Genomic DNA, 26921 nt, shown 5'->3' with positions numbered 1-26921 from the left:
GGGAGCTGTATAGAGGATATAGGAGAGTTGTATAGGAAGTGTAGGACGGTGTGTAGAGGATATAGGAGAGTTGTATAGGAAGTGTAGGGAGCTGTATAGAGGATATAGGAGAGTTGTATAGGAAGTGTAGGGACACTGTGTAGAGGNAGGATATAGGAGAGTTGTATAGGAAGTGTAGGGACGCTGTGTAGAGGGTATAGGAGAGTTGTATAGGAAGTGTTGGGACGCTGTGTAGAGGGTATAGGAGAGTTGTGCCTAAACTCTTGAAAATATCATCCCTTCTTTCCTATCTGCACTGGTTACATGTCTCAGTTGATTCAGTGTTCAGGAGCTTACACCGTTATCATAATTTCCGTAATAGATGTCGACCGCTGACGGACAGACTTATAACACAGCGTTTCTAGAGTTGTGAGTAGATGAAGGATATGGACAAGTGTTGTAGTCGCCATAATGATCTCATTGGAAAAGTCTTTGTGTGATTTTAATATCAATGTTTTTAATATGCTTATAAGTGTGCTTTCTTTTTCGCTGTAAATATTTCGGACCTCACTATGATGACGGGACATTATTTGTATTTGACCTCAACTTACATGGCTGATTTCGCTGATTGAAAAGAAGACGCTTACTCTCGTTTTCATCTTTTGTTTTCTAAAATAAATCGATCCCTTGTTCATATGTGATGGTTGTGTTGAAACTAGTATTCTTCATTATATAAAATAACAGACTACATCGAAAACAAAACATGTTCCAAAAAAGTGATGATTTTTTTTTTTAACAAATAAAATCTAAGGCAAAGCATTACTAATGAATTTATTAGTCATTTAGAATGATCCGTTGGGGGTTTCCATATCTGAAGAAGCAAATACGGGCGTGCCCACACAAACCATGTTAACAGTACAGTCCGGATTTTGTGTCTCCGTACAGGTCACGTCGGGAGAGTCCATTAGTGGTAGGCGTGGGTAATTGTCATCGTTATACCCTATTCTGTAACAGATTGATATCTTTTATATTACACGTTGTCACCATACAAAACAGTATAATATTTATCATAACTGACCAATAACCACATAACACTGTATGTTTATCTTACCTAATAGGTGACTACACAAAACACTGTATCTGTTATACTATAGGATATCACCATAAAAAACAGTATATTTATTATAACTGACCGATAACCTCATAACACAGTATGTTTATCTTACCTAATAGGTAACTACACAAAACACTATATCTGTTATATACTATATGATGTCACCATACAAAACAGTATAATATTGATTATAACTGACCAATAACCACATAACACATGACATATACAAATGTAATAGGTAACTACATAAAACATTATATCTGTTACAGGTTTATTACATTAACTAGGATGTAGGGTTTCGATACTAGTGCTTTAACTCATGCATTAATCATATAATCACTTCAAGGTAATTGAGAGACTCCTTTCCGAGACATGAAACAATTTGTATGTAGTGAGGATTGTATAGGTTATAACAGCAGGAGAAAAGCCAGATCTAGAGAGACGGATCTCAGAGGTGTTGTGCCGTCCAATGCAGTCCTCCCTATTCCATCATTATAAATCTATAAATTATTGATAAGTGTTTATTGGCTTGACAAAATCCACGTGACATGTTCCTAGACAGTTCGTACAACTGCTCTTTCTGGTGACTACAGTTTTCTACATACATGTATACCTTCGGGAATCACAATTATTTTGATAAACTCATAACTTTTGTTGGAATTTAAGGTCATTGGAGTGTATTGATAAACGGAAACAGGAAGTACATCCCTAGTTGAAAATCCAATGTAGGGAGACAGTATCACAATTTCCGCAAATTCTAATGTTTAATATTAAACTGATGAATATTGTATGTTTATTATTGACAGAACAGTGTGTTCTCTCAATATTAAAGTATTTCAAAGCAATCAAGGTATTGATTCAGGTTTTTACTATGTGTATATGGTTTTATTATAAAATGTCAATTTTATATCGTGTATAGAGATTTAATTTAACACAATTTCAGCATTTATTAAATTGATATACATTAATGCAATACTAATATATGTCAGTATCATTTTTATTGACATTATTTTGTAAATATATTGTGTATTTCATTTTCTTTTCAAAATTCACTACTTTTTACATAAATTTTCATTTAAAATCCTTAAAATTCTGACAACCTATATTTTTTTTGTGGCAGAAAATTTTCTTTACTTTAAAGCAATATAACTACAAAATTTGAAGAAATTCTACTGAGAAATGGGGACACAATCCTATTACCTTAAGATGTGTACCACAGATCAATAAACAAATCTTACCCGCACTTCCGGATCACATTGGTCCTAACGCACGTGTACGACATACACTCTGGGTGTAGGCTCGTGACCACTTGTCCTACTTGAAGTGTCGTATCATTGAATGCGCATCCTGCATCGGTGGTGCCTGTTATATTATATAGTTAAATCACATTGCAATATAAACACATGATTTATTATATTTTATAAGGTGTCTGAAGTAAAATAATAATTTAGTAGTCATAAACGAATTCCTACCAAGTCCTATTGTAATACTAGTAGTATTTCTGTGTGAGGTTGATCACCTTTCATTATATAAACTTAAGAGTTATCTATCATTCATTTAACTAAGAATGGATAAACTCTATTCACAAAATGCCGCCTTATCTCAAAGATTACCCATGAAACCATGGACTTCCGGTTTGAAAGCGTTTAATCAGAATGAGGATGAAATATAAAAGGCGTCGACAAAAATATATGCAAGCGACAGCAAGGATAAAAACCAAGATAATACTGAAGTTTTGAAACATAATTCGATTAAATTCAATTCCAAATCGATAAACTAGGGCCACATAAGAACAAAGGATAGATCTATTTGAGAAAGTAAAAGGAGACGACGAGTCGTTCATGACGGGTAAGTGTCTTCTGTTTCATCGTCGACATCAGCCATGTAAATTTAGGTCAAATACAAATGATGTCCCTTCATCACAGAGAGATCTGGGGTAGTGACATCGAAAACCAAGACATTCAAAGCATAAAAAACATCGCACTTAATGTCACAAAAAGAATAAGCACATATTCAAATCAGTTCGTGATGGCGACCCAAATTAACATTTAGAGTCCATCACTATGCATTGGTGGAAACCCTGAGTTGGTAGCTTGTCTGTCAGCATACGATATATATTAAGACAATCATAATATTGAGAGGAAGCCCTTGAATGCCGAATCAACTGCAACATGTAAACACTGTAGGTTGGGGATGCAGGGATGTTGCTACCAAGAAAGTGAAAGTTCACGATAGGAAAATAAAATATCGTGCCGTTTATGTTGCAGCTTAGCAGAACACCGTATCTGTATATCCTATTGTAACGAAGCGACTTATATCGCCGTTTGCATTTCGCAGAAAAAACCCCGCTGATAATGAAAAAACCCGATTGGGTCCCTTCAGTTTAGTATGAGGTATAACAGTGTTGAGGGCAGAAAAGATTTATAAACATCAGATAAAAGAACCGTTTTGGTGGACAGGATATTCCAGATTAATCGAAATATCATCGGAGTTCTACATAAACCACATTCTATCACAATTATTCCTCTTCTGGAATATACAGTGTCACAAAACGATTGTAACCACATACAACACAGTTAACATACAATCACGAAAAAAGGGGGATACAAAGTGTTAGCAAAAACCAGGGCAAAATAGGAACAAAGGAAAGATGTTTTCATGGCGACCCTGATACACTCACAACCATGAAATAGTCCATAGCGGCAACAAACACCCACAAAATATACCGAGGCATCAACACACAACCACGAAATAGTTCATAGCGGCAACAAACACCCACAAAATATAACGAGGTGTCAACACTTAATCACGAATTAGTTCATAGCGGCAACAAACACCCACAAACTATACCGAGGCGTCAACACACAACCACGAAATAGTTCATACCGGCAACAATCCCTCACAAAATTTACCGAGGTGTCAAAACACAACCATGAAATAGTCCATAGCGGCAACAAACACCCACAAAATATACCATAGATTCAACCCACGAAGACAAATTGTATATCAAAGAATTAAAAAAACAACACATAATGTACAGCAAAACGTAAGCATACATTTTTTTACTATTGAAAACGTATTATACCATATAGGTTTACACTTGAGGACAACAATAATACCATAGGATCTCCTAGGAAAAACGTAAAGATAGCATGACGTCAACACGCCACAGCGTTACGTACAAACATTAAATATACTAAAGCGTCAACATCACAAAACAAAAGATATAATTGTGTCGTGCCTATAATTAATCACAATATCAACACTCGACGGCAAGATGCCAATAACATCAACAGGAGAGTTCAACATTAATTCAAAGTCGCAGAAGACTTACTGAGACAGAGATCATAAATCCCAACAAAAAGCCGGATACGTATCAAGATGTTTCGCGAAAGAAATCGATTCCTGCACCACATGTTTGTCAATATGCAAATGTAAGCTTTATCTTGCAAGAATTATGGAACATGTTTATCAGCTAATATTTCAATTCCTACTCAAATTTGACTCAGTGCAACTACCAAATGTAACCTGTTTCATTTGCCGATGAATTTGACCAGATTAACATTGCCTGTGCGTATGATTTTGCGAAAGGAGATAACTATATAACTATTGACATGTTAAACCAGGAAGATACCACTTGATGCGATTTTACATTTTTATTGAAGCTACACAAGAACTTATTCAAACAATCAGCAAAATAGTATCAGCTCACGGTTGCTAGCTGTAGTGACAAGACATGTAGTGCCCTGGAAATTCTCCCTCCAGCTACGCATTCTGTCTCTCGTGTCAGTGTCAACCCTCGGTACAAATCGAAAACAATGTGGTTCAAACATGCATGTGGTCCCGTCATATATGAAATGCAGTCGGACAGCAAACTACCATATCAAATTCGTCCCTTTAAGCCACGTCCGGTTTTCTGTCTAATTCGACATTCAATTACTGCAACTTCACAATCCAGAAGATATAGAACCTTGAAATTAAGCGGCTCTCCACTTCGAGCTAGTAAAAAGATGGCTGTCGTAGACTCGCAGCTGAGACTGCGCATCGCGTCTAGACATTATTCTTCCGCGATGACGCGTCAGACAATTTGATATCTTATGAATTCATCAACAAAATTAATGTGACATTAAAAATAAGGTCTTGTGTTTTGTTTCTACATAATTTGGCTGAATTGAACTATCAGCGTACTCCATTATGTTGTATGATGGTCCTTCAATGACGGACTATATTTTTTTTACATTACGTTAATACGTAGAAAAACGATCAAAATGGACTTTCACAAGTTCCAATTATTGAAAGAAAAAAAACCGTTGGTTGAAATATAAGGTTTGAGTCTTGCTTTGGTCGATTTTATGGGGTGATGAATTGAGTTTGTCTTGAAATAAATTCAGGATGAACTGCTTCGCAGTTAATTATATTTGTTTCAAGACCAACTCAATTCATCACCCCATGAAATCGACCAAAGCAAGATTCCATCCTTAGATAAAAACCATGCTTACATTCACACGCTAATGCTTTGTTATCGTATCCATTCATTTACACGACTTAATAGTAATAACAAACTGATTCATCATAAGTATAAAAAGCAAGAGGACGAAGGGGAAATAACTCAGTACGAACAGTGTAAGTTTTGTATGACTTCGAAAAGAAGATGTGAGGTTTGTGTACCACATCGTCAATATACAAATCTGGATAATCAATACCACAACATTTCAACACAACGACAGGATCCGACCTTAACGTCCATACAAAGAGTGCCATGTCAACACACAAGATCAAATCAATCCTGGAATTCCATACAAAGTATACAACGTTGTCATTATATTAAGACCAGATCCAAACTCAAATTACATACGCAATACTACCACATTGTTAATACATCTGACTTAAAATAGAACGGTACAAGAGGATCTAAGGAGAAAACAAATCAACAAAAAAAGACCACTTTGAAAACGCACATAATCATCACAACGACACAGTATAGCGCTTTATAAAACAGAAATGACACTAACCATCTGACGATATTTCAAGACAGGAGCACTCGACTCTGCTAGCTGCGGTGATGACGACGAGGAGGGCCAGGAATGATAGCATGGCGCTGTCGTTACTTGTTAAGGAATATCGCGTCGTGTCCTTTTTTCGTGTTTCCGAAGCTGATTCGTGTGACTTGTATACTGTCGCGGTGTTTCAGAGAAATAGCAGACAGGCTCGCGATCCCAGGTTAAAAGCGTCAAGAATTACTCATGTCGTACCATATGTTGCTAAAGCTATCGGTCTTCTTTCTACTTTGTATTCAAGCATCAGTTAATGTAATTTTTTCCAATCGATTATGGTGACAAAGAGTAAAATATCTTTCCCTAAAGCGGTTCATTTGTATTTAACATAATCATGCAGTAATGTTACATTTACATTAGTCAGGAGAGACGATACCCTTCAATACAAAATGCACTTCAGACAGAATGAATAACGGAAGACGGTTAAATTAATATTTAAAAAATACATATACCAAACATTTAAAAGTATCAAATTGACGCTTTGTATGAAATGAACGCTATTGATAGCATTGACAGTATTTTAAAATTATTGTAGCAATGCCCTTCTGGAAGCTTTCTGTAACGAATGTCTTGAAACAAAAACACTGGGACTATTTGCAAAATGTAAACACCTACTGCTGTCATAAGTTGTCAAGGTACATTGATGTGAGATTTTAACAAATATTCTTCTGTCCATTTTTTTAATGATTTGAAAAATAATGATTTTTGGTAAGATAGCAAGCGCTTTCAAAAAATATGTAAAATAAAAAGATAAGTAAATGATATGATATAATATAAAATAGTATAGACGAATAAAAGGGATATCAATTAATCCAATATTCTTATTTCCGTCTGACGGTGAGAGAGAATGGTTTATGATTAACGTTTACACGTCGAGTTGTAATTGCCAGATTTATTTACCTAAGATGACTAATGTCGTCTACTAGTGAAGAGGATAAACTATTTGCCACCGTCAGCTTTTGATTCCATCGAATACAAACAGGCGATGACTTATATATATATAATCCATTAAGGCTTAGTCTCAGAATGACAGCATTCCATATGTTATTTGTTGGAATTTGGTGAAAGAATAATGCCCTTTTTTGGTCCTAATGTTTTAGAAAACCTAAGTGATTTCGTTTTACTTTGTTCCTTTTTTCAGTAATAAAACAATTACTGTACACGGTAACTGTTTCCACATGAAGCGTCGTCAGCCAACCTGATAAATATGCCTTTCACACCATCAATATCAGCTCGTATTGTAATATTATTTCTATTTCTTAAAAAGATTAGAATGTAGATATATCTAAAGTCAAAAGGTTATACATGTTTATAACATAACTGACCCATTTCACTATGTCGTACGGCCATGTCATAAATATGGTATTACACACGTTTATCAAAACCTAAAGGCGCTGTGATTGGTCAAATCTGTGGGAACATATCCCTGCGCCACTTCAAGCACTACTTTTATTTACTACACCGTAGTAAAAAATGGCTGACCAGATAAACATTGGCGACACAGTTTCAATTAACAACAAAGGAGCAGGTATTGTAAAGGATATTGTTCCAAAAGGTTTTGCAACATTTTATAGTGTAGAAGTTTCTGGAATTGATTTTAAAGTTAAACTTGAACGAGATCGTATTGAGGAGGTCACTGTTACACAGGCCCGGTCAGAACAGCAACCGGAGCAGACGAAAAACTTGTATGCTGGGCATAGGGCTGACAAACCCAAAACAAACAGATTTGTTACCGTAAAAGAAGATGAAGTGGGGAATTTTATCCTCTACCAATCTAACAAAAACACTATGAGAAAAACATTCTATGATCTGAAACTTTTGTATCAATTTTTCAAGTTGCCTGAAAGACAAATCCACGGCATCCCAGTAATTGAACTGTGTCCTTTACTGTGTAGATTTTTTATTTGTATCAGGAAAACGAATGGTTCAAAATATGAACCAACCAGTTGACGGGGGATGATGTCAAGTTTTGATCGGCAATTACTGCTAGCAGCCCTATGTTTGCCCAAGTGCGCGAGGTTATGACAAGTAAACAGCGTCAGTTGAAACGCGACGGAAAAGGCAAATTAGCACACAGAAGTGATCCAATAAATGACACTGAAATCGACATGCTGTTGAGTTCTGGCCAACTAGGTTCGAACACACCTGACAGCTTACTACAAACTTTGTGGTTTTGTAATATTGTTCATTTTGGTCTCCGGGGCTCGGCCGAACATAGGGAAACAAAAACAAAAAACGGGAGAAAATCCCCGTGATATTAGAGCTGTTAAACCGAAACTTTGGGCAAATCTGTGACAATTTATTTTTTTTACCGTGAAAAATGCCTGACTGGCTACGGTGCCCCATCTGATCCTTTTTACGCAGCAACCAAATAAATAACATCGCCTAATATTCCAATTTGGTTCAAGAAACAGCCAATAGGAGTCAATAAATTGTTTACCATGATGCAAAGAGTGATCAAGTTGTCGGGAATCGAAACTGAAAAACATCTGTCAAATCACAGCGCTAGGAAATATCTTGTTCAAAAACTCAGTGACAGTAATGCCCACCCCCCCCCCCCCCCCCCACACACACACAAATTATGCAAATTTCAGGACACAAGAACATTTTATCAATAAACAATTATAGCCATATCAACACAGACCAACACAAGCACATTTTACGAATCCTGAGCTCCGGAAAAGTCGTTCTCTCACCTGCCAACATGTCAACGCCAGAAGGCCTATTTCCAAGTGTTTCACAAAATCGTCAAGTTCTTCATTGTCGATGTCAGAGATAAGTGGCGGTTTTGAGAATCAATTTTCAGTGGTCCGATAAGTGGAGAGAACATTAATATTAATATTTACCAAGATGTCATTATTATTTTCATTGCATTTAAAACTGTCCATAATTTAAATAAACAAATCTGGAACTACTTTTCATTCCACGGAACGACAATACTATGATCGGAGTACTTTGGTTTTGACCTATATAGAGCCAGCTGATAACAAATAGTTGTGTTTGAATTTGTTTCAAATTATGATTGTTATGGGATAAATAGAATCTTACACTCGTGTCCATGTCATATTGAATTTATTAAACTCGTTCAATAAATCGATATGACACGAGCCTTTATTAAGTTATTGAATGAGTTTGATAAATTCAAAATGACATGAACACGAGTGTAATATCCTCTATATATGACCAAATGATACTTCTTGAAACAAAGAATCCAACTTAGACTTCGAAATCACATAGGCAGAGGAAATCTCCATATTTTTTTAATGATGAATCAAATTTAAATTACATTCAGATTTATGCCCACAGTTGAAGCAGAATTCCTTCATTTCCAATAACGACGTATCGGATGAATACGCGAGACTGTCCCCTGAAAAGCAACAAGTAAAAGTATATATGATGGCTATCGCGCACCTGTTCTGCTGTGACACATATGGTTATTATGAAAGTAAGTCAGCTTCATCTAGGAAGTTTATTGTTTAAATTTATACATTTACTCTAAAGACACGTAGTATGCCATGTACATCATTGACGCCGTGTATGACATGTACAATATTGAAACTATCATGACATGTACATCATTGACGCCGTTCATGACATGTACAATATTGAAACTATCATGACATGTACATCATTGACGCCGTTCATGACATGTACAATATTGAAACTATCATGACATGTACATCATTGACGCCGTGTATGACATGTACAATATTGAAACTATCATGACATGTACATCACTGACGCTTTTATGACTTTTGATGTATTGACGCTTTGCATGACATGTATATAATTGATGCATTGTATGATATGAATAATAGTGATGCTATCATGACATGTACATCATGACATGTACAGTATTGATGTTATCATGAGCTGTACATTATTGATGTTATCATGCCATGTAAAGTATTGATGTTATCATGAGCTGTACATTATTGATGTTATCATGACATGTACAGTATTGATGTTATCATGACATGTACAGTATTGATGTTATCATGACATGTACCGTATTTATGTTATCATGACATGTACAGTATTTATGTTATCATGACATATACAATATTGATGTTATCATGCCTTGTACATAATTGATGCTATAATGACATGTACATTATTAATGTTATCATGACATGTACAGTATTTATGTTATCATGACATGTACATTATTGATGTTATCATGACTTGTACATTATTGATGTTATCATGACATGTACAGTATTTATGTTATCATGACATGTACATTATTGATGTTATCATGACATGTACATTATTGATGTTATCATGACATGTACATTATTGATGTTATCATGACATGTACATTATTGATGTTATCATGACATGTACATTATTGATGTTATCATGACATGTACATTATTGATGTTATCATGACATGTACATTATTGATGTTATCATGACATGTACATTATTGATGTTATCATGACATGTACATTATTGATGTTATCATGACATGTACATTATTGATGTTATCATGACATGTACATTATTGATGTTATCATGACATGTACATTATTGATGTTATCATGACATGTACATTATTGATGTTATCATGACATGTACATTATTGATGTTATCATGACATGTACATTATTGATGTTATCATGACATGTACATTATTGATGTTATCATGACATGTACATTATTGATGTTATCATGACATGTACATTATTGATGTTATCATGACATGTACATTATTGATGTTATCATGACATGTACATTATTGATGTTATCATGACATGTACATTATTGATGTTATCATGACATGTACATTATTGATGTTATCATGACATGTACATTATTGATGTTATCATGACATGTACATTATTGATGTTATCATGACATGTACATTATTGATGTTATCATGACATGTACATTATTGATGTTATCATGACATGTACATTATTGATGTTATCATGACATGTACATTATTGATGTTATCATGACATGTACATTATTGATGTTATCATGACATGTACATTATTGATGTTATCATGACATGTACATTATTGATGTTATCATGACATGTACATTATTGATGTTATCATGACATGTACATTATTGATGTTATCATGACATGTACATTATTGATGTTATCATGACATGTACATTATTGATGTTATCATGACATGTACATTATTGATGTTATCATGACATGTACATTATTGATGTTATCATGACATGTACATTATTGATGTTATCATGACATGTACATTATTGATGTTATCATGACATGTACATTATTGATGTTATCATGACATGTACATTATTGATGTTATCATGACATGTACATTATTGATGTTATCATGACATGTACATTATTGATGTTATCATGACATGTACATTATTGATGTTATCATGACATGTACATTATTGATGTTATCATGACATGTACATTATTGATGTTATCATGACATGTACATTATTGATGTTATCATGACATGTACATTATTGATGTTATCATGACATGTACATTATTGATGTTATCATGACATGTACATTATTGATGTTATCATGACATGTACATTATTGATGTTATCATGACATGTACATTATTGATGTTATCATGACATGTACATTATTGATGTTATCATGACATGTACATTATTGATGTTATCATGACATGTACATTATTGATGTTATCATGACATGTACATTATTGATGTTATCATGACATGTACATTATTGATGTTATCATGACATGTACATTATTGATGTTATCATGACATGTACATTATTGATGTTATCATGACATGTACATTATTGATGTTATCATGACATGTACATTATTGATGTTATCATGACATGTACATTATTGATGTTATCATGACATGTACATTATTGATGTTATCATGACATGTACATTATTGATGTTATCATGACATGTACATTATTGATGTTATCATGACATGTACATTATTGATGTTATCATGACATGTACATTATTGATGTTATCATGACATGTACATTATTGATGTTATCATGACATGTACATTATTGATGTTATCATGACATGTACATTATTGATGTTATCATGACATGTACATTATTGATGTTATCATGACATGTACATTATTGATGTTATCATGACATGTACATTATTGATGTTATCATGACATGTACATTATTGATGTTATCATGACATGTACATTATTGATGTTATCATGACATGTACATTATTGATGTTATCACGACATGTACATTATTGATGTTATCATGACATGTACATTATTGATGTTATCATGACATGTACATTATTGATGTTATCATGACTTGTGCATAATTGATGCTATCATGACATGTACATTATTGATGTTATCATGCCTTGTACAGTATTGATGTTATCATGACACGTAAATTATTGATGTTATCATGACATGTACATAATTGATGTTATCATGACAATTACATATTTGATGTTATCATGACAATTACATATTTGATGTTACCACGACATGTACATTATTGATGTTATCAAGACATGTACATTATTGATGTTATCATGACATGTACATTATTGATGTTATCATGACCTGTACATTATTGATGTTATCATCACATGTACATAATCGATGTTATCATGCCTTGTACATTATTGATGTTATCATAACATGTACATTATTGATGTTATCATGCCTTGTAAATTATTGATGTTATTATGACATGTACATTATTGATGTTATTATGACATGTACATTATTGATGTTATCATGCCTTGTACAGTATTGATGTTATCATGACATGTGCAGTATTGATGTTATTATGACATGTACATTCTTTATTCGTTATTAATGTTACAAATAGTTTGTAACGTGTATCGTGAAACACGTGATAAAGTACACTGAAAGAAATTATGATTAATCAACAGACTTCGTTATTACCTGTTTTCTATACTGTCTTGAAACGATTTATTGACTCCCTGTACGGATACCATATGTCGCTCGGAATCTTTTCTCGCATAATTTTAAAAACCGTTGTTAATCATACAATGTAGTCGTTTGTTATTGTGATCACGCAATATGCAAAACATTCAAACAGCTGTTACCTCGTCCGGGAATTTTTTTAAACTGTTTCCTACTGCGGGGAAATAAATAGCAGCTATTACCTAGTGCGCGAAATAAATTGTAAACGTTATTAGTGCCTTGAAATATATTCTAAACGTTATTAGTGCCGTGAAATATATTGTAAACGTCACTTTGACGGTCTTTGCTCATGATACATGTATAACCAACAGAGACGGCTTACTGTACTTACATGATGTACCTACAAAATAAGCTGGACGATTGATATATTTCAATAGTCAATTTTCACTTTCTTGATAGTTCCATACCTGTTTCCCAAAACTGCAGTCATTGCGAGTCGTAGTTGAGTCGATATTCAAGAGCTTAGTCCGTATATCATGACGTCCGTGATAAATGTCGACTACTGACGGACAAACGTGCAACATTAACTTTCCAAGGATGAAAGTTGAATGATGACTATGGACAAGTTGTATTGGATCCATCCGGATCTCGGTAGGAAGTATGCTATTTAGTAACGTGATAAAAAGGTCGATGTCTCTGCGTTTTGTTGAAACTGCTCAAGTTATCAATGTGAGGAAGTGACTTTACTTGGATTTGATCTAGATTTACATGGCGGGGGTTGCCGATGAATCAGAAGACGCTTAACCTTCCAGAATGCCTGGTCTTATTCTCCTGAAGCTTTCTAAGTATCTCCATCAGTCTTTAATTTCCTTATATGTTGTCATAGTTTTATCGAATCTGAGTTTGAATACGATTTTGTTAAAACTTCGGTATTTTCTTGTTTTTCCTTCAGCATTACACCTTTCTCCCAGCCATTATACCCTTCAAAGCTATAAAGTATCTAGTTTAAACAATATCATTTATGAAGTTAGGCAACAATTTATTATCTGATAGTGTTCTATCTGGTATATTCATTAACCTAGGTATAGTCGTTTGATTCACAATATTATTTTGTACATTAATTATCTCGAGGACTCGACATAACGTCTCGAGCGCTCGACATATCATCTCGATCGCTAATTTATGTTCTGCCTATGCTGTTTTGTTGACTTTTCTCTCCCATGCTTGGCAATTGATAAACTTCTACATATCACCTGTTCCTATGCACGATATGTATATGTCATTTACTTACCGCGAGGCGGTGTCAATCAATTAAGAGCATGCCACCTTTGGTTTTCGTATCAATTTATTAAATATTTATAACGTGTATGTGTAACGATTGATCTGTGTCCCCGTATTGTGCCTACTTCGTGTCTGTTTCGTATAGCACGCCCTCTTAAATATAAGACATATGATACCTAGCATATGTTATATTATTATTAAAAATAATATAATTAGTGCATTATGTTACTATAGATTACGTCTTTAAGATTATAGAGAAACATCTCAAATTACAACACCTGTTTCCAGAAATACAATGTTTCTTAGAAATGAAACTTGTAACTATTGTAATAAATTGTATGAAATGAAAAAATAAAACATCGAAGCTACTAGCCAGTATCTGGAATCAGTCCTATATAACTCTGAACACCACGCCAATTTACAGGAAACTCTGGAAACCATAAGATATATTTTGGAATCAACACAGTAAACAATACCTCCCGGTAAACTTCGGAACCACGAACAGGAGAAACCCCACGGCAAACAAGTCATGTTATCTTCCCTAGCCTTCATCGTCATCATCGCCACAGCCGGCAGAGTCGAGTGCTCCTGTCGTGAAATATCTACAGACGGTTCGTTTTATTTTTGTTCTAGAAAATGCAACTCATTTTGACTTTCAAATACGTGTTTATATTGGATAGCATACTGCTTCCTAATCCTTTGACTTTTCATTCACTTGTATTGAATTATGAAGGCTTTCTATAAACCCTTGATAATTTGTCTCCATGATCGTCCAGTTCCGATCTTCATGGCTTGTTTCATGAGCTCCATCTTAATTTCCATTGTTTGTTGACGTTTTCTTGATTTTTTTTTTCGTAGTCTTGACGCTATCGTATGTGACTTATATGTGGATGATTTGGTATATTTTGTCTTTGTTTGAAGACGTTATGGAACCGTTGTTTATTGGCGCTGTGATATATTTTGTCTTTGTTTGAAGACGTTGTGGAACCGTTGTTTATTGGAGCTGTGATATGTTTTGTCTGTATTTTAACGCAATGATATATTTTGTCTGTGTTTTGCTTATCTGTATTTTTAAGCTATGATATATTTTGTCTTTGTTTGAGGACGTTATGGAACCGTTGTTTATTGGCGCTGTGATATGTTTTGTCTGTATTTTAACGCAATGATATATTTTGTCTGTGTTTTGATGTTACGAGATATATTGTCTGTGTTTTGACGCTATGACATATTTTGTCTGTGTTTTGCTTATCTGTATTTTTAAGCTATGATATATTTTGTCTGTGTTTTGACGCTACGATATATTTTGTTTGTGGTTTTACGTTATAATATATTTTGTCTGTGTTTTTAAGCTACGATATATTTTGTCTGCGTTTTTACGCTGTGATATATTGTGTCTCTATTTAGACGCTATGATACATTTTGTCTGTATTTTTACGCTATGATATATTTTGTCGTTGTTTGTTGACGCTATGATATATTTTGTCTGTGTTTTAACGCTATGATATATTTTGTCTGTGGTTGACGCTGTGATATATTTTGTCTTTGTAAGTTGACGCCGCGATGTATATAATCCTTCTATGTTGACGCCAATGTATATTTTGTCGCTATGCGTTGAAGGTGTTGTATATATTGTGGTTATGTTTTGACGCTGTGATATATTTTGTCGTTGTGTTATGACGCTTTGGTATACTTTGTTTTGTGTGACGTCATTAAGCAAATTACACGGGAGTGACAAACCAACAAACCGTACTGATCTGGTCAAAAGAAGAATAGACTTTTCCATTTAGAAGAATTCCGAACAGCCCTTGAAAACTTTCCAATACCAAACGGTGTCGCAGAATTCCATATTTTTAAATAGTAGTGCGCTCTGGCCCCACACAAGACATACATCTCAAAATGTCCTTGAGCGGGGTCAGGACCAAAGGAAAGTAGGGCTACAGATACATATTGACAAGTTTAAAGTTGAGTTCTAGCATCCACGTTATCTTGGCATTAGACAATATTGACAATAAGACTTGAAAGTGCACCTGGGCTGGAAGAAATCGTGCACTTATTGTGTTTCGAAATTTAGCCGATTGACCTCTGTCTAAAACATGTCCCGCAGGAGAGGGATATGAATTCCACAAAGGATGAGTGTCTATTATATGGGACTCTGTTCCGTTTACTTTAAAATATGTTTATTCAGCAATGAACATGATCTGAAAAGACACACAAAGTAGCGGTAAATTGCACAATAATAATTAGCATGAATCACGTATAGAAACTGATTCCAGTCTTGTCCCATTTAAGAGGGTGAGGACCAACTTGCTTTTGGATGCGTACATCTCCAACTGCAAGAGGTAAGAGACGTTTGGTGTGTTTAGACCAACGTTCACTTTCTCGCATGTGACGGTTCCGTAACGCCTCCTCGCGAGCTGTTAAAGTCTCCAGTCAAGTGTTGTGTGGAATGTACCGACCGGGTGGTATAGGAATAAAGTCTCGTATAGGACGACCAAACGAGATAGTTTTGTGTCTCTGTCAGGTGTGTTATGATACTGGAGAATAGCGCGTTGTAATGCATCGGTGTTTAAGTCGCCAATAGGACTGGTGTTGCCAGTGATCAGACGCTTCACCGTTTTGACTCCCACTTCAGCACGGCAGTTACTATGGGGGAAAGCTACAGATGACAGTCTATGGTGAACACCCCAGTTCCTGAGAAATCGACGTGTGGTCCACCATCTGATGCTAGTTCATCAGGAATACCAAAAGTAACAAATGTCCTTCGGAGAGAGTCTATTAAACCATAGGAACCATCAGAGGCTTTCTCCACTACCGGCCAGTTGGAATAACGATCAACTACCACTAGGTAATTACAGCCCATGCAGTGAAAGAAATATGCACACACGCATTGGAATGGATAGTCAGGAGTAATCAAAGGTGTCAGTGGTGCACTCGGGTTAGATGGATCAATACGGTTGCAGTGGTTACAGGATGCACGTAGGGAGGCAATGACAGGCGTGGTACCAGGCCAGAAGATTGACGCGTCAGCTCTTGAAGTCATAGATTTCACCTCTTGATGTGCCGAATGCAGAGAGGCAAGGGCTTCTTCCCGGAGTGATGGTGGAATGATTATTTTGTCTTTATAAAGTACTACACAATCAACCGTATGAAGGTCGTTGCGGAATGGGAAATATTCTTGAAGTGGTCTAGGCAGCTCGTGACGGGTTCCCGGTATACCGGCCTCTATCAGAGCTATTAACGCCTGCATGTTGTCGTCGGTGGTAGTAGTGGTTCTAACGCGCTACCAAGTGACGGATCGTAACTTGATCGCATCTAGTGTTGAAAGGCTGATGCTACGACATGCTCCTCGACAAATGCTAGTCCTGATGAAGGCATGCGGATACCACTCATTAGACCAAAGTGGGCGATGTCGACGGCAGAAAAGGACAGTGCTGCAATGTCGTCCTCGAGCACAAGTTTCTCAGGCTCACCAATAGGATGTCGGGAGATACAAACCGCAGCACGATGTCGTGTGCCAAGCACATGAAGCATTCGAAAACGGTATCGTAGTGTTTTCTCCCTGAGTTTTCGAATTCTGTTGTTAAGAATGTTTTCCAGTGATCTATCGCCAAATAACTTCAACAATGGATTATGATCAACAGCTATGATACATTTGTCGCACCCAAGAACGAAGTGTTGAGCTTTATCAAGGGCATCTGTTACTGCCAGGGCTTCGCCCTCAACCGGTGCGTAACGTATCTCTGCCGTGTGTGTGAACCGACTACCTACGAGTGTAACTTTCCAACCATCACGGCAGCATAGCAGGTTTTCATTAGCATAAGCGCAGTGTTTCTGTAGCAACATAAATCCAATGCCAGTCTTTGAACAATCTGTCGCGAGACACGTCAATTTACTTGGGTCGAAAATCCGTACACCCTGCTCAATCTTGTTGGCAATGACAATTTTTGATTCCTCAAACAGTCGTTTGAGATCTTCAGTCCACTGAAACGGTTGATCTGGTTTGAGCAATTGACGAAAAGGAAGCATATTCTCAGTCATACTGAAGGCATATGACACCTGATTGACTAGTCCAAACCATGACCGCACGTTTGTGATGTTCCTGAGTGCCGGAAAATTCAGGATGGCGCGTAGGTATTTCTGTGAAGGCCGTACACTATCGTTGGTTATTTCAAACCCAGCGAATTCGAGTGTGTCCTCTGCGAATACAAATTTATCAGGGTTTAGCGTTATACCGTTACGGCCGCATATGTCAAGCCACTGGCCTGCCTGAAAGAAGCTTTCTTCAACAGTGTCGGACCATAATAAAACATCGTCGACACATTTGGTTTTATTGATGATGTCCGAAACAAGCTCGTCATAGCGCCTGATGTATCCGTCGCCCGATGCAACGAGCCTTGGAGTGCAGTTTTGTAACGGTACCTCCCCCAAGGAGTAATGAACGTGGTCAAGTGTCTGTCCTCTTCGCAGATGGGTACACTGTGATAAACGTTCCATACACCAAATAGTGTCTTCTTCTTTTCATGTGGAATAGACCGGGCTTGGTGGAATGGCGAAGGGGTATGATGAGTATCACGAGTGGCATGTGCATATAAGGGTTCGAAGTCAACAGTGCGCTGAGGTGTACCATTCTTTTTCGCACAAACAACCATTCTATGGCACCAGGTGACAGGCTCACCAACCGGAACAGGTTCAATAACTTCCAGTTGGCGTGTAGGACAATCGCATGCTGTGTCTTGGTGATCCGGTGAGGTGAAAGTAGCATCTACTGCTAGCTGAAGGGACTTGAGCTCCGACGGTTGGAAATAAATCGTGGATAATACTCAATGCAACGCAGGTTTCGCGACTGTGTTAAGACACACAAAGTAGTGATAAATTGCACAATAATAATTAGCATGAATTACGTATAGAAACTAATCCTCTATCTACAAGGCACTTTTATGGGTCCCGGTATATTCAGATTTTCACTTCCCTATTTTGTTCAAAGATGTCCTATTGTATGACATGCGGAAAACTAAGGTAAAACTTTGACAGAAAGTATGTTTCTGGGGGTACCAAAAGGGGTAGGGTAAATCACAAATATAGTTTGCTGTTTTCAAAATGAGCTTAAAAACCAAAATAATACCATTTCTGTTTGAAAACATGTATAAATTAGACAAGCAAATGTAACAGAATGAAAAATGACAGAAATTCAATCGTCACTTAAAGATTGTTTATATAAAACGAAGGATTAAGACAGGGGGGTTGTTTTAGGAAATTTCCAAATGAAAAGTGTTTTGATTTCTCAATAATTTCCTTCCTAATTAATATTTTGACTTGACATTTACAACTTCACTCATTTAAGTAGACTTACATAAATTGCATATTGACTACATAATTTCCTGTTGTTTTATACTGAGTTATGGCTTCTAGACACATCTCAAACTTGGCTTTTTCAAATACATATATCTCTCAATTTTAAGTGAATTAGAAGGTGCATGACACCCTTTATATGCTATAAGTATAAGATATTTATAGTTAATAATGTATATTGTATGTATCATTTAATATTTGCTCAGCACCTGTGGCTGAAGTAAGTCCCAGGTCCTGTGATGTTTTCTTAATTTGCAAAGTTAGATTACATATAAAAATGACATTTGTCACCATAATCACTGTAAAATGATTGGTTTAATATATATATGAAGTTTGATTTGCTGGTAATTGTAAGTTTCCTTGCCTCAAGGAAAGTATCTGCTTTAATCGTTAAAGTTAATCGATTTTATTGAATATCAAATGTTCTGCCTATTTCCAATGTTTATCCGCTGATTGTACATAAAAGGCATTTGGGGATAAGCATGTAACTTGGCATAGATATTATTTATATGATATATAGTTTGTGAAAGTTTCATACTTATCCCACAATGCCCTTTTATCTAAAAACACCTTTTCCTGTGATTTGGAGTACAAGGACCAAACTGCATCTCCTTGCCTAACACCAAACATTTCCTGACAATACTTGTCTATATGAATGTATGTAGATTAAACATGCTCAGTAGAGTGTCTATAGTAGTAAGAGGGGCGTTTGACATGCTACACTGACCAAAAGTCAGATAGTTTATGCTTTGAAAACGCATAGAGAGGCTAAGTTGTTCGTTCAAGTTACAAATCCTTTTGTTGATTTCATACGGTTTATTTGTTACATTAAATGCTAGCGGCTACTCGTATTATTTCTTAATTGCTTTTCTTCCCTTTTTGTTACATTACGTTAACCATGCCATCGGTTTATGTTGTCATCATTTGCTTTTTACAATCTATACATAAGATTTGTTTTGTGATTTTTCTTTATTCTTATTTTATAGAAGGGTAATTTACTCTTACAAGAAAAGAAAAATATTTGCATGTTGCTTTATATCTCTTCCCCAGATGAAATTATAAACCAGTGTGTAATAGAAAAGGTCAACGTGACTCTCAGGATAGGAGAGGTAGAAGAAAGACTTCACCCCGAGTGTAAGGCATACAAATGTGTCGAGGAGAACCTGGTCAACATGTGCGGGTAATATTATTTAATATATCCTAGGAAATCACGACTGCATCCCAGTAAAGGCTTTCATGATATGAACATGGTATAATTAAAACATTGTAAGCACTGGTTGATGTATTTTCTTTGGACAAGTCACGTGTGAAGCGTTTAGCATATAGAAATTTGTAAAAAGATAGATTGAGGAATACTAAATACAATACTGTTCGCTACTGTAAACGTTTGAGGTATATTTACGGTTTTGTATGTCTACAGACTCGGGTTTTCTAAATACTGAACCGTGTTTAAGGTTTAGATTGAGATAAATGTTTACATTTGTAACTTTGTTTTGGTTACAGAATGGGATATAATGACGAAAATCAATATGGTCCTGACAGTTCCGGTCCGAAATGTACGGAGACAAAGAACCCGGATTGTAGTGTCACCGTGAAGTGTATCGACGAGCCCTCGTTTATCATAGCAGATGAGAAAACGTCATATGACATATCTCCTGTCGGTTGAACTTGGATTTTGTGTCTTAAATGGGAAATTGTTTTTGTTTTACTTTTTCGTTATCTCGAAACTTCTAGTTTAACTTCTGGTTTAAATGACGTCCATGTTTAAATTCATCCGCTTTTTGGTATGATCAAGTGATGTCATCTTTGTGACTTATCACAATGTACAAATGTAGGTATGTATATTATACCACTACCAGTACATCTGTACTTACCATGTCTGTTTGTCTAAATTAAAGGATAATGATGCTCCAGTACTTATCTCCGACCTTATTTGTGTATATTTTATGATAGAAAGTGTTCTGTTATTAACCGACCAAACTTGTTTAATACTACAGTAAGGACCGCTACCGTATTTGTTTTAATTATGATATAAAGAGGGCTTATATATTATATAATAAATAACTAAGAATCTTTGGAAATGTCAAGATTTCGTTCTATTGTCATCTCCGCAGGCAGTGGTGTTGTAGAGGAATAGACACAAACATTCTACGACTATCTTCTCATTTCTGTGCCATATTTGGGTATATGTACGTCACTGGAACTCTACTCTGATAGGGTACATCGCGTCTCCAAAGCAACCAGACATACGTCTATCTTTTTCTGGTTATTAGAGTTTCCTCCCTTGAACTCGATAGGTTCCGTCGTGTAAGGCACGACAACTCTTTGTAGATAACATGAGTAAAACCTATACACATTAATTATTATTAAAACGTGCTTATAGCTGGCCCATCAACACAGGAGAAGAAATTAGGGCTAGGAAATGGTCGATGAAATCGAATCAAAAATGAACATGACGTCTAACAAACGAAATGGTTAACGACAAACGTGAACTTGGAATATTCAAAGTGGCAATGGAGACTGATATCGAACAGACCAACATACAGTTTCCAGGTAGCTTAAAGTTGTGGAGACACTTATTGTTTCGAACAGATTTAAGACATGCAACGTTATTATAGAAATTTCCACTAGTTGGCTGAAAGTCTGCACAATCTAATAAGAGGTGTTTTACTTTTGAGGCTAGTCTTCACGTTTCAATGACCAATTCTGAAACGGGCAAGGGCAACCTCGTCTCGGCGCCTTCCTCTGTAGCCAGGACACCAATCACCGATCACAGATTTTATCGAGTGTAATTTGCTGTAGACGCACTGAGTCCAATTATATTTTGCCATTGTAATCCTGTAATCTAAGTGGTTTAAAGTCAGTAAAATGATGTTTGAAACTAACAGCCGTGGTAGCGAAAGAGCTGCTTTTGCAGAGCAATCTGTACTTTCATTACTTGGTATTCCCACATGTCCGGGAACCCAGCATAATACAAAATGACAGTTTGAGGAACATGTGTCCAATGGTGAGGTAAATATAATGAGCTTCTGCAGAGAATATTAACGCAGCATTTGGTAGCCGACATCTATCGTAGCATATCTTGCTATCGTGGCCACGGCGACCATATGATCCTCCTCCGAACCACCAGTACAAAACCTATACACAAGTAATCATAGTTACCATAAACAAGGACAAAATTATAACAGTATAATATTTTATTGATCTGTGTTTCAGTACATTGTCCACATATGCATTATCAATCTTCAGTAGTTATGTTAATTCTGTCGATTGAAAAAAGTTTGCAGTAGAATTCACATTGCACGTTTTGCCTTTCCTCCTAGAGACTTGATAAAGCCCCAGCAGTGACCACTTACAGTCTTTTACAGTGTCATTGTACAACAGTCGTTCAAAAGGCACGATAAAAACCGTACGACTTAAGGATATATGCAACCTAAGTGTGAAATGCACCTCCCTCTCAAAAGAGTTCCGTACTACACTTGTGCTTTAGAGTAGCCATGACTCACTGATGATATTTATACAGCTACACAGGAATGCATGCATTGGCAATATGAGGTAAACCTGAACTGTTATATTATGGCATAAAACATTTTAAGGGAGATAACTCTCCCGCAACGTCACAAGTAGAATACTACCTTAATGAACTGTCTGTTTTTGCATGAGTACATAAAAGCATTAAACTGATTAGTAGACAATCATATGTTCAGTAGTGTAAATCAACTTGAGGTCCAGGTGTATATTTGCTGAGAGTTTTGGCAGATTCCTACCCACGACTTCTGTTATTATTGCTCTGGTTTCTGGACGCACTTTCGCACATTTGCCACCTTAATATCATCATGTCAATCACATCTGGCTGTTCACCATCATCCAGTAACATTGATTGGTGAGGCTTATATACTGGAACGGAATAACGTTTCCGGACTTACGGACGTATCGAGATAAACAAGCGTCCATGGTATCCTAATCCTGTAAACAGGCTGGCAATGTGACTTAAAACACGACCTATCAAATCACCACTAACTAACGCGGAAGGCTTAATGGCTTCTTTTTGTCCTGGTCGAGAGTATATGTAATAAGGTGTATCTGAGACTACCGGACATTACCACGCTGTGGTGTAGTCAGGATTACATTATATCACACTGCCACAAGTGAAGGACATCCTCCGTTGGGACCCAGGTAGGCAGAGGCCGGTGACACAATACATAACAATAGGTGTCCCTACATGACAATAGGGACACAATGTCGGCTTCAGGATGTTTACAACTTCATTCCCATTATCTGTTTCGTGAAATCCTCAAAAGCCTGGAACAAATAACGACAAACAAATACAAAATTGAACTTTCCCCAATGAATTCTACTGTAAAATTGATGCTCGCGTTTCATCTGTTACATAAACAAGCGCGAAAATATCCACGACAATTGTTTTTTTTAGATTATTAAGATTATATATATTACATATATATGTATATTGTGTATAACATATACATGAAGATTTTAGAACCATTGACAACCCGATAACTTTCAAACCGCAATCAGTTTAAAGACTGAAAACGCTAACATTTCCACTCGCGAAAGTTTTTACTTTTACAGTACATACACATGTAATATCACAACGCTTTACTTATAGGTTAGTCCATACACATGTTATTGTGATACGATGATGATTTGTATCAGACTGACAGAGCATGGTTACATTAGCTGGTTTTAACTGGTAGATAATTTAGTTGGAATATATTCATGAGGGAGATATTTAGTATCAAGATGATTCTCCTTACACTACAACACAGTAAGATAACACATTTGAAGTAAACGCTGTGAAAAAGTCGTGATACCATTAAAATTACACTGACACAATCCTGCGATGACCATTTAGATTTCAACTTACGTCGATTTCCGCCATGATGTTGGGGTCCACCTCCTTCCTTGGCGTGGAAGCCTGTGAATGTGTCGATGAGTTGGATGAGTATGAAGAATTGCTTTTCCTGGATTTGAACTTGGTGCCGCCTGAGTCAGATTTGTTATCGAACACATTATCATCACTAGTAAAAGAGGTGTTTGTTGTGGTCAGGTCGGTGAGACTGTCCGCCTTGTGAGTTTCTGTTCCGTCCTCAGAGTCGTACTCCGTGGAAGGGTCGCCATTCTCCAGGCCGTGCCGATGTCGGTCTATTACCATGGAGTCTGATAGGTACCCGTTCGTTATTGCATCACCGTCATTAGAACGCTTTGATTTTTTTGACTTGACAGATCTAGAAAATGTTTTCTGAGCTAGTTTCTGAACACTGTTTTTTAAAGTGTTTGTTTTATTCATATCACTGTCATCTTTTGTACCATTGCTGCTACCGGGTGGTAATCTGACAGCAAATGAGGCGTCATCACTGACACGTGATTCATGTTCATGAACGCCATTACCGTTGGACTTCCGGTTCTGGTTCATGTCTAATAAGTCCGTCTTGGACGTGGATTTGTTGATGTGTGATGTAAGGTCAAGGTCGATTTGTTGTAGTTTGTTGTTCAGTTCCTGTAGCTGACCTTTCAGGTGGTCTTGGTTGTTGGTCTTTTTCTTGCCTCCGAAACTGAAAGGAAAGCGCTTGCTTGACGTAGTCTGGCTGTGTAGCTGTTTAGTTATCGTCTCCATCTGTTGTGACGAAGCAAACACAATTAATAGGGGACAACAAAATATTACCTGCTCTGTGTATAGCTTCAGTTACAATGTATCAAATGTGGTTTTGCCATCTTGAATTTTAGCTAAAAAACAATTGTATAATTGTAGGGAAAGGACTTCGAATAAGTTGTTCAACTTGTGCCCAATCCCATTTCTAATTACACATATTCTTTTATTAAGCTATCTTTTATTGTTATATTTATCAATAAATTTAAGAAAATTGTTCCGTTACATATACGCCATACAATCCGATGGATAATACCATGACCTAAATCTTGACTGAGCTGTATTTTTGGTAACACTTTTCGTGTACTCAACATAAATCACACTTATTTTTAGCCGGACACAAACGCAGAAGTTTACCTTGATCTGTGTAGACAGACGTCTCTGACGTATGTGTGTTGCGTAGGTGATTTGTTTCTCCACCGAGCTGAGGTCTTTGTTGGGGGACTCCACTCCGTGAGAACGCTATAACGTTAGATGCATAACGTCAGGGGACATAACTCGAACGACATAAAACGTATAGTAAATGTTGCTACACATTGTTTATGCCGTGAAAATTCAAGATTCTTAGAAAATACGCGTCAATTTACACTTTTTGTTATAAATATTCGCGGAATTTATAAAATACGTAACACTGTTTGTTTGCTTTTAAAAACAAACCAAAAGAATGCATGTCCTAAGGTAGAAATCAACCAAATATTGTTTTCATCTTTAATTAAATTTTCAAGAAATATTTTTTTAATTGCTATCCTATGACATTAGAAGACTACCTACCCGCTGTCGAGCTGCCTGTTTCCTCTCTAACTCATGTTTCTGACGTAACATCTCGTTTAAAAGCTTCTGTTTCACCGACACACATTTATCTTCGTATGTAGACCCATCTAGGGGAGATAAAACAGAACAATACTCATTATGTATGAAATGTACTCAACGGAACATCGTGGACTCAAAGGAAGCCTTGCAAACTATTTGAAAATTGAAAAGAAATAAAAAAAATGTGTATTTTTCATTGTATTCATTTAAACGGAGAAGGAGACTAAATAATGGACAGGTTATAATTATACTGACCTGTCACCGAGGTAGGCTCTACAATAACTGTCTCTGACGTCACAGCCTGAGGACTAGGGGAATCCCCAGCCGCCTCCTGTATGGCTGCCTTCCACTCCTCCATATCGTCCCGGTTGTCGATGGACAGATGTACCGACACGTACTCCTAAAAGTAAGCACACGGGATTAACACCAGTTAGTCCTGAACGTTCATGGTTTTTCTGTTATCATTGTACTATTCGATATTTATCTCTTATTAGAAATATTTAGTTTTTCCTGAACTGTAAGATAAAGACAAGCAAAGATACACGTTCCAGTGTCGTATCTGAAAGGAACCATTTGTTTAATGTTTCCTTCTCGTCGGTAACATGAAGATTATCTAAACATAGATACATTTGTCATCTGCCAAAGAAAGTGTTCGCCCACATGACCAAGCTGGACTGTTATTGAACACGTGCACACTTTCTATAATATCATAATTACGCAAAACAATAAAATAAAAACGTCGATTTAAAAATGTTGTGTAGTTAAGTATCCCTATATATGGCTAC

The 26921-nt window shown here is 36.2% G+C and overlaps 3 protein-coding genes across 6 annotated transcripts in view; 1 reads left to right on the top strand and 2 right to left on the bottom strand.

Annotated features, from left to right (window-relative positions):
* Positions 1 to 795: 795 nt before the first annotated feature.
* On the bottom strand, positions 796 to 6330 carry LOC110450014. Its single transcript, XM_021497219.1, has 3 exons — positions 6106 to 6330; positions 2332 to 2455; positions 796 to 984 (listed from the first exon to the last, which is right to left on the bottom strand). Exons 1-3 carry the CDS (start codon positions 6185 to 6187, stop codon positions 822 to 824), a joined length of 369 nt encoding a protein of 122 aa, XP_021352894.1. The 5' UTR covers positions 6188 to 6330; the 3' UTR covers positions 796 to 821.
* Positions 6331 to 14675: 8345 nt separating this feature from the next.
* On the top strand, positions 14676 to 21745 carry LOC110450006. The gene is made up of 3 exons (XM_021497206.1): positions 14676 to 14920; positions 20709 to 20838; positions 21162 to 21745. The coding sequence occupies exons 1-3, from the start codon at positions 14839 to 14841 to the stop codon at positions 21322 to 21324; spliced, it is 375 nt and encodes a 124-aa protein (XP_021352881.1). The 5' UTR covers positions 14676 to 14838; the 3' UTR covers positions 21325 to 21745.
* Positions 21746 to 22840: 1095 nt separating this feature from the next.
* LOC110450192 overlaps positions 22841 to 26921 on the bottom strand; it is a 107835-nt gene continuing 103754 nt past the window's right edge. For 3 of the 4 annotated variants that reach the window (XM_021497513.1, XM_021497527.1, XM_021497537.1), the window contains 5 exons: positions 26392 to 26536; positions 26098 to 26204; positions 25684 to 25788; positions 24544 to 25293; positions 22841 to 23960 (listed from right to left, as the gene is read on the bottom strand). In XM_021497513.1, the coding sequence (XP_021353188.1) occupies positions 23916 to 23960; positions 24544 to 25293; positions 25684 to 25788; positions 26098 to 26204; positions 26392 to 26536 (1152 nt within the window). In that variant the 3' untranslated portion in view covers positions 22841 to 23915. The remainder of the gene's footprint in view (positions 23961 to 24543; positions 25294 to 25683; positions 25789 to 26097; positions 26205 to 26391; positions 26537 to 26921) is intronic. The other variant, XM_021497520.1, reaches the window with a different exon arrangement.

Source organism: Mizuhopecten yessoensis, unplaced genomic scaffold, assembly GCF_002113885.1.
Source record: "Mizuhopecten yessoensis strain PY_sf001 unplaced genomic scaffold, ASM211388v2 scaffold523, whole genome shotgun sequence".
In the NCBI taxonomy this organism is placed as follows: domain Eukaryota; kingdom Metazoa; phylum Mollusca; class Bivalvia; order Pectinida; family Pectinidae; genus Mizuhopecten; species Mizuhopecten yessoensis.
Note: the sequence above shows the minus strand (reverse complement) of the source record. Positions and strands in the feature narration are given on the sequence as shown.

What these genes read in the sequence shown, in the direction of transcription:
- LOC110450014 (XM_021497219.1), bottom strand. Translation starts at nt 6,187, where the DNA reads ATGCTATCATTCCTGGCCCTCCTCGTCGTCATCACCGCAGCTAGCAGA. An exon ending in TCTTGAAATATCGTCAGATG is followed by an intron (nt 2,456 to 6,105) that starts GTTAGTGTCATT and finishes ATAATATAACAG; the next exon opens with GCACCACCGATGCAGGATGC. An exon ending in AATGTGATCCGGAAGTGCGG is followed by an intron (nt 985 to 2,331) that starts GTAAGATTTGTT and finishes AATCTGTTACAG; the next exon opens with AATAGGGTATAACGATGACA.
- LOC110450006 (XM_021497206.1), top strand. Translation starts at nt 14,839, where the DNA reads ATGTTATCTTCCCTAGCCTTCATCGTCATCATCGCCACAGCCGGCAGA. An exon ending in TCGTGAAATATCTACAGACG is followed by an intron (nt 14,921 to 20,708) that starts GTTCGTTTTATT and finishes TCTCTTCCCCAG; the next exon opens with ATGAAATTATAAACCAGTGT. An exon ending in AACCTGGTCAACATGTGCGG is followed by an intron (nt 20,839 to 21,161) that starts GTAATATTATTT and finishes TTTTGGTTACAG; the next exon opens with AATGGGATATAATGACGAAA.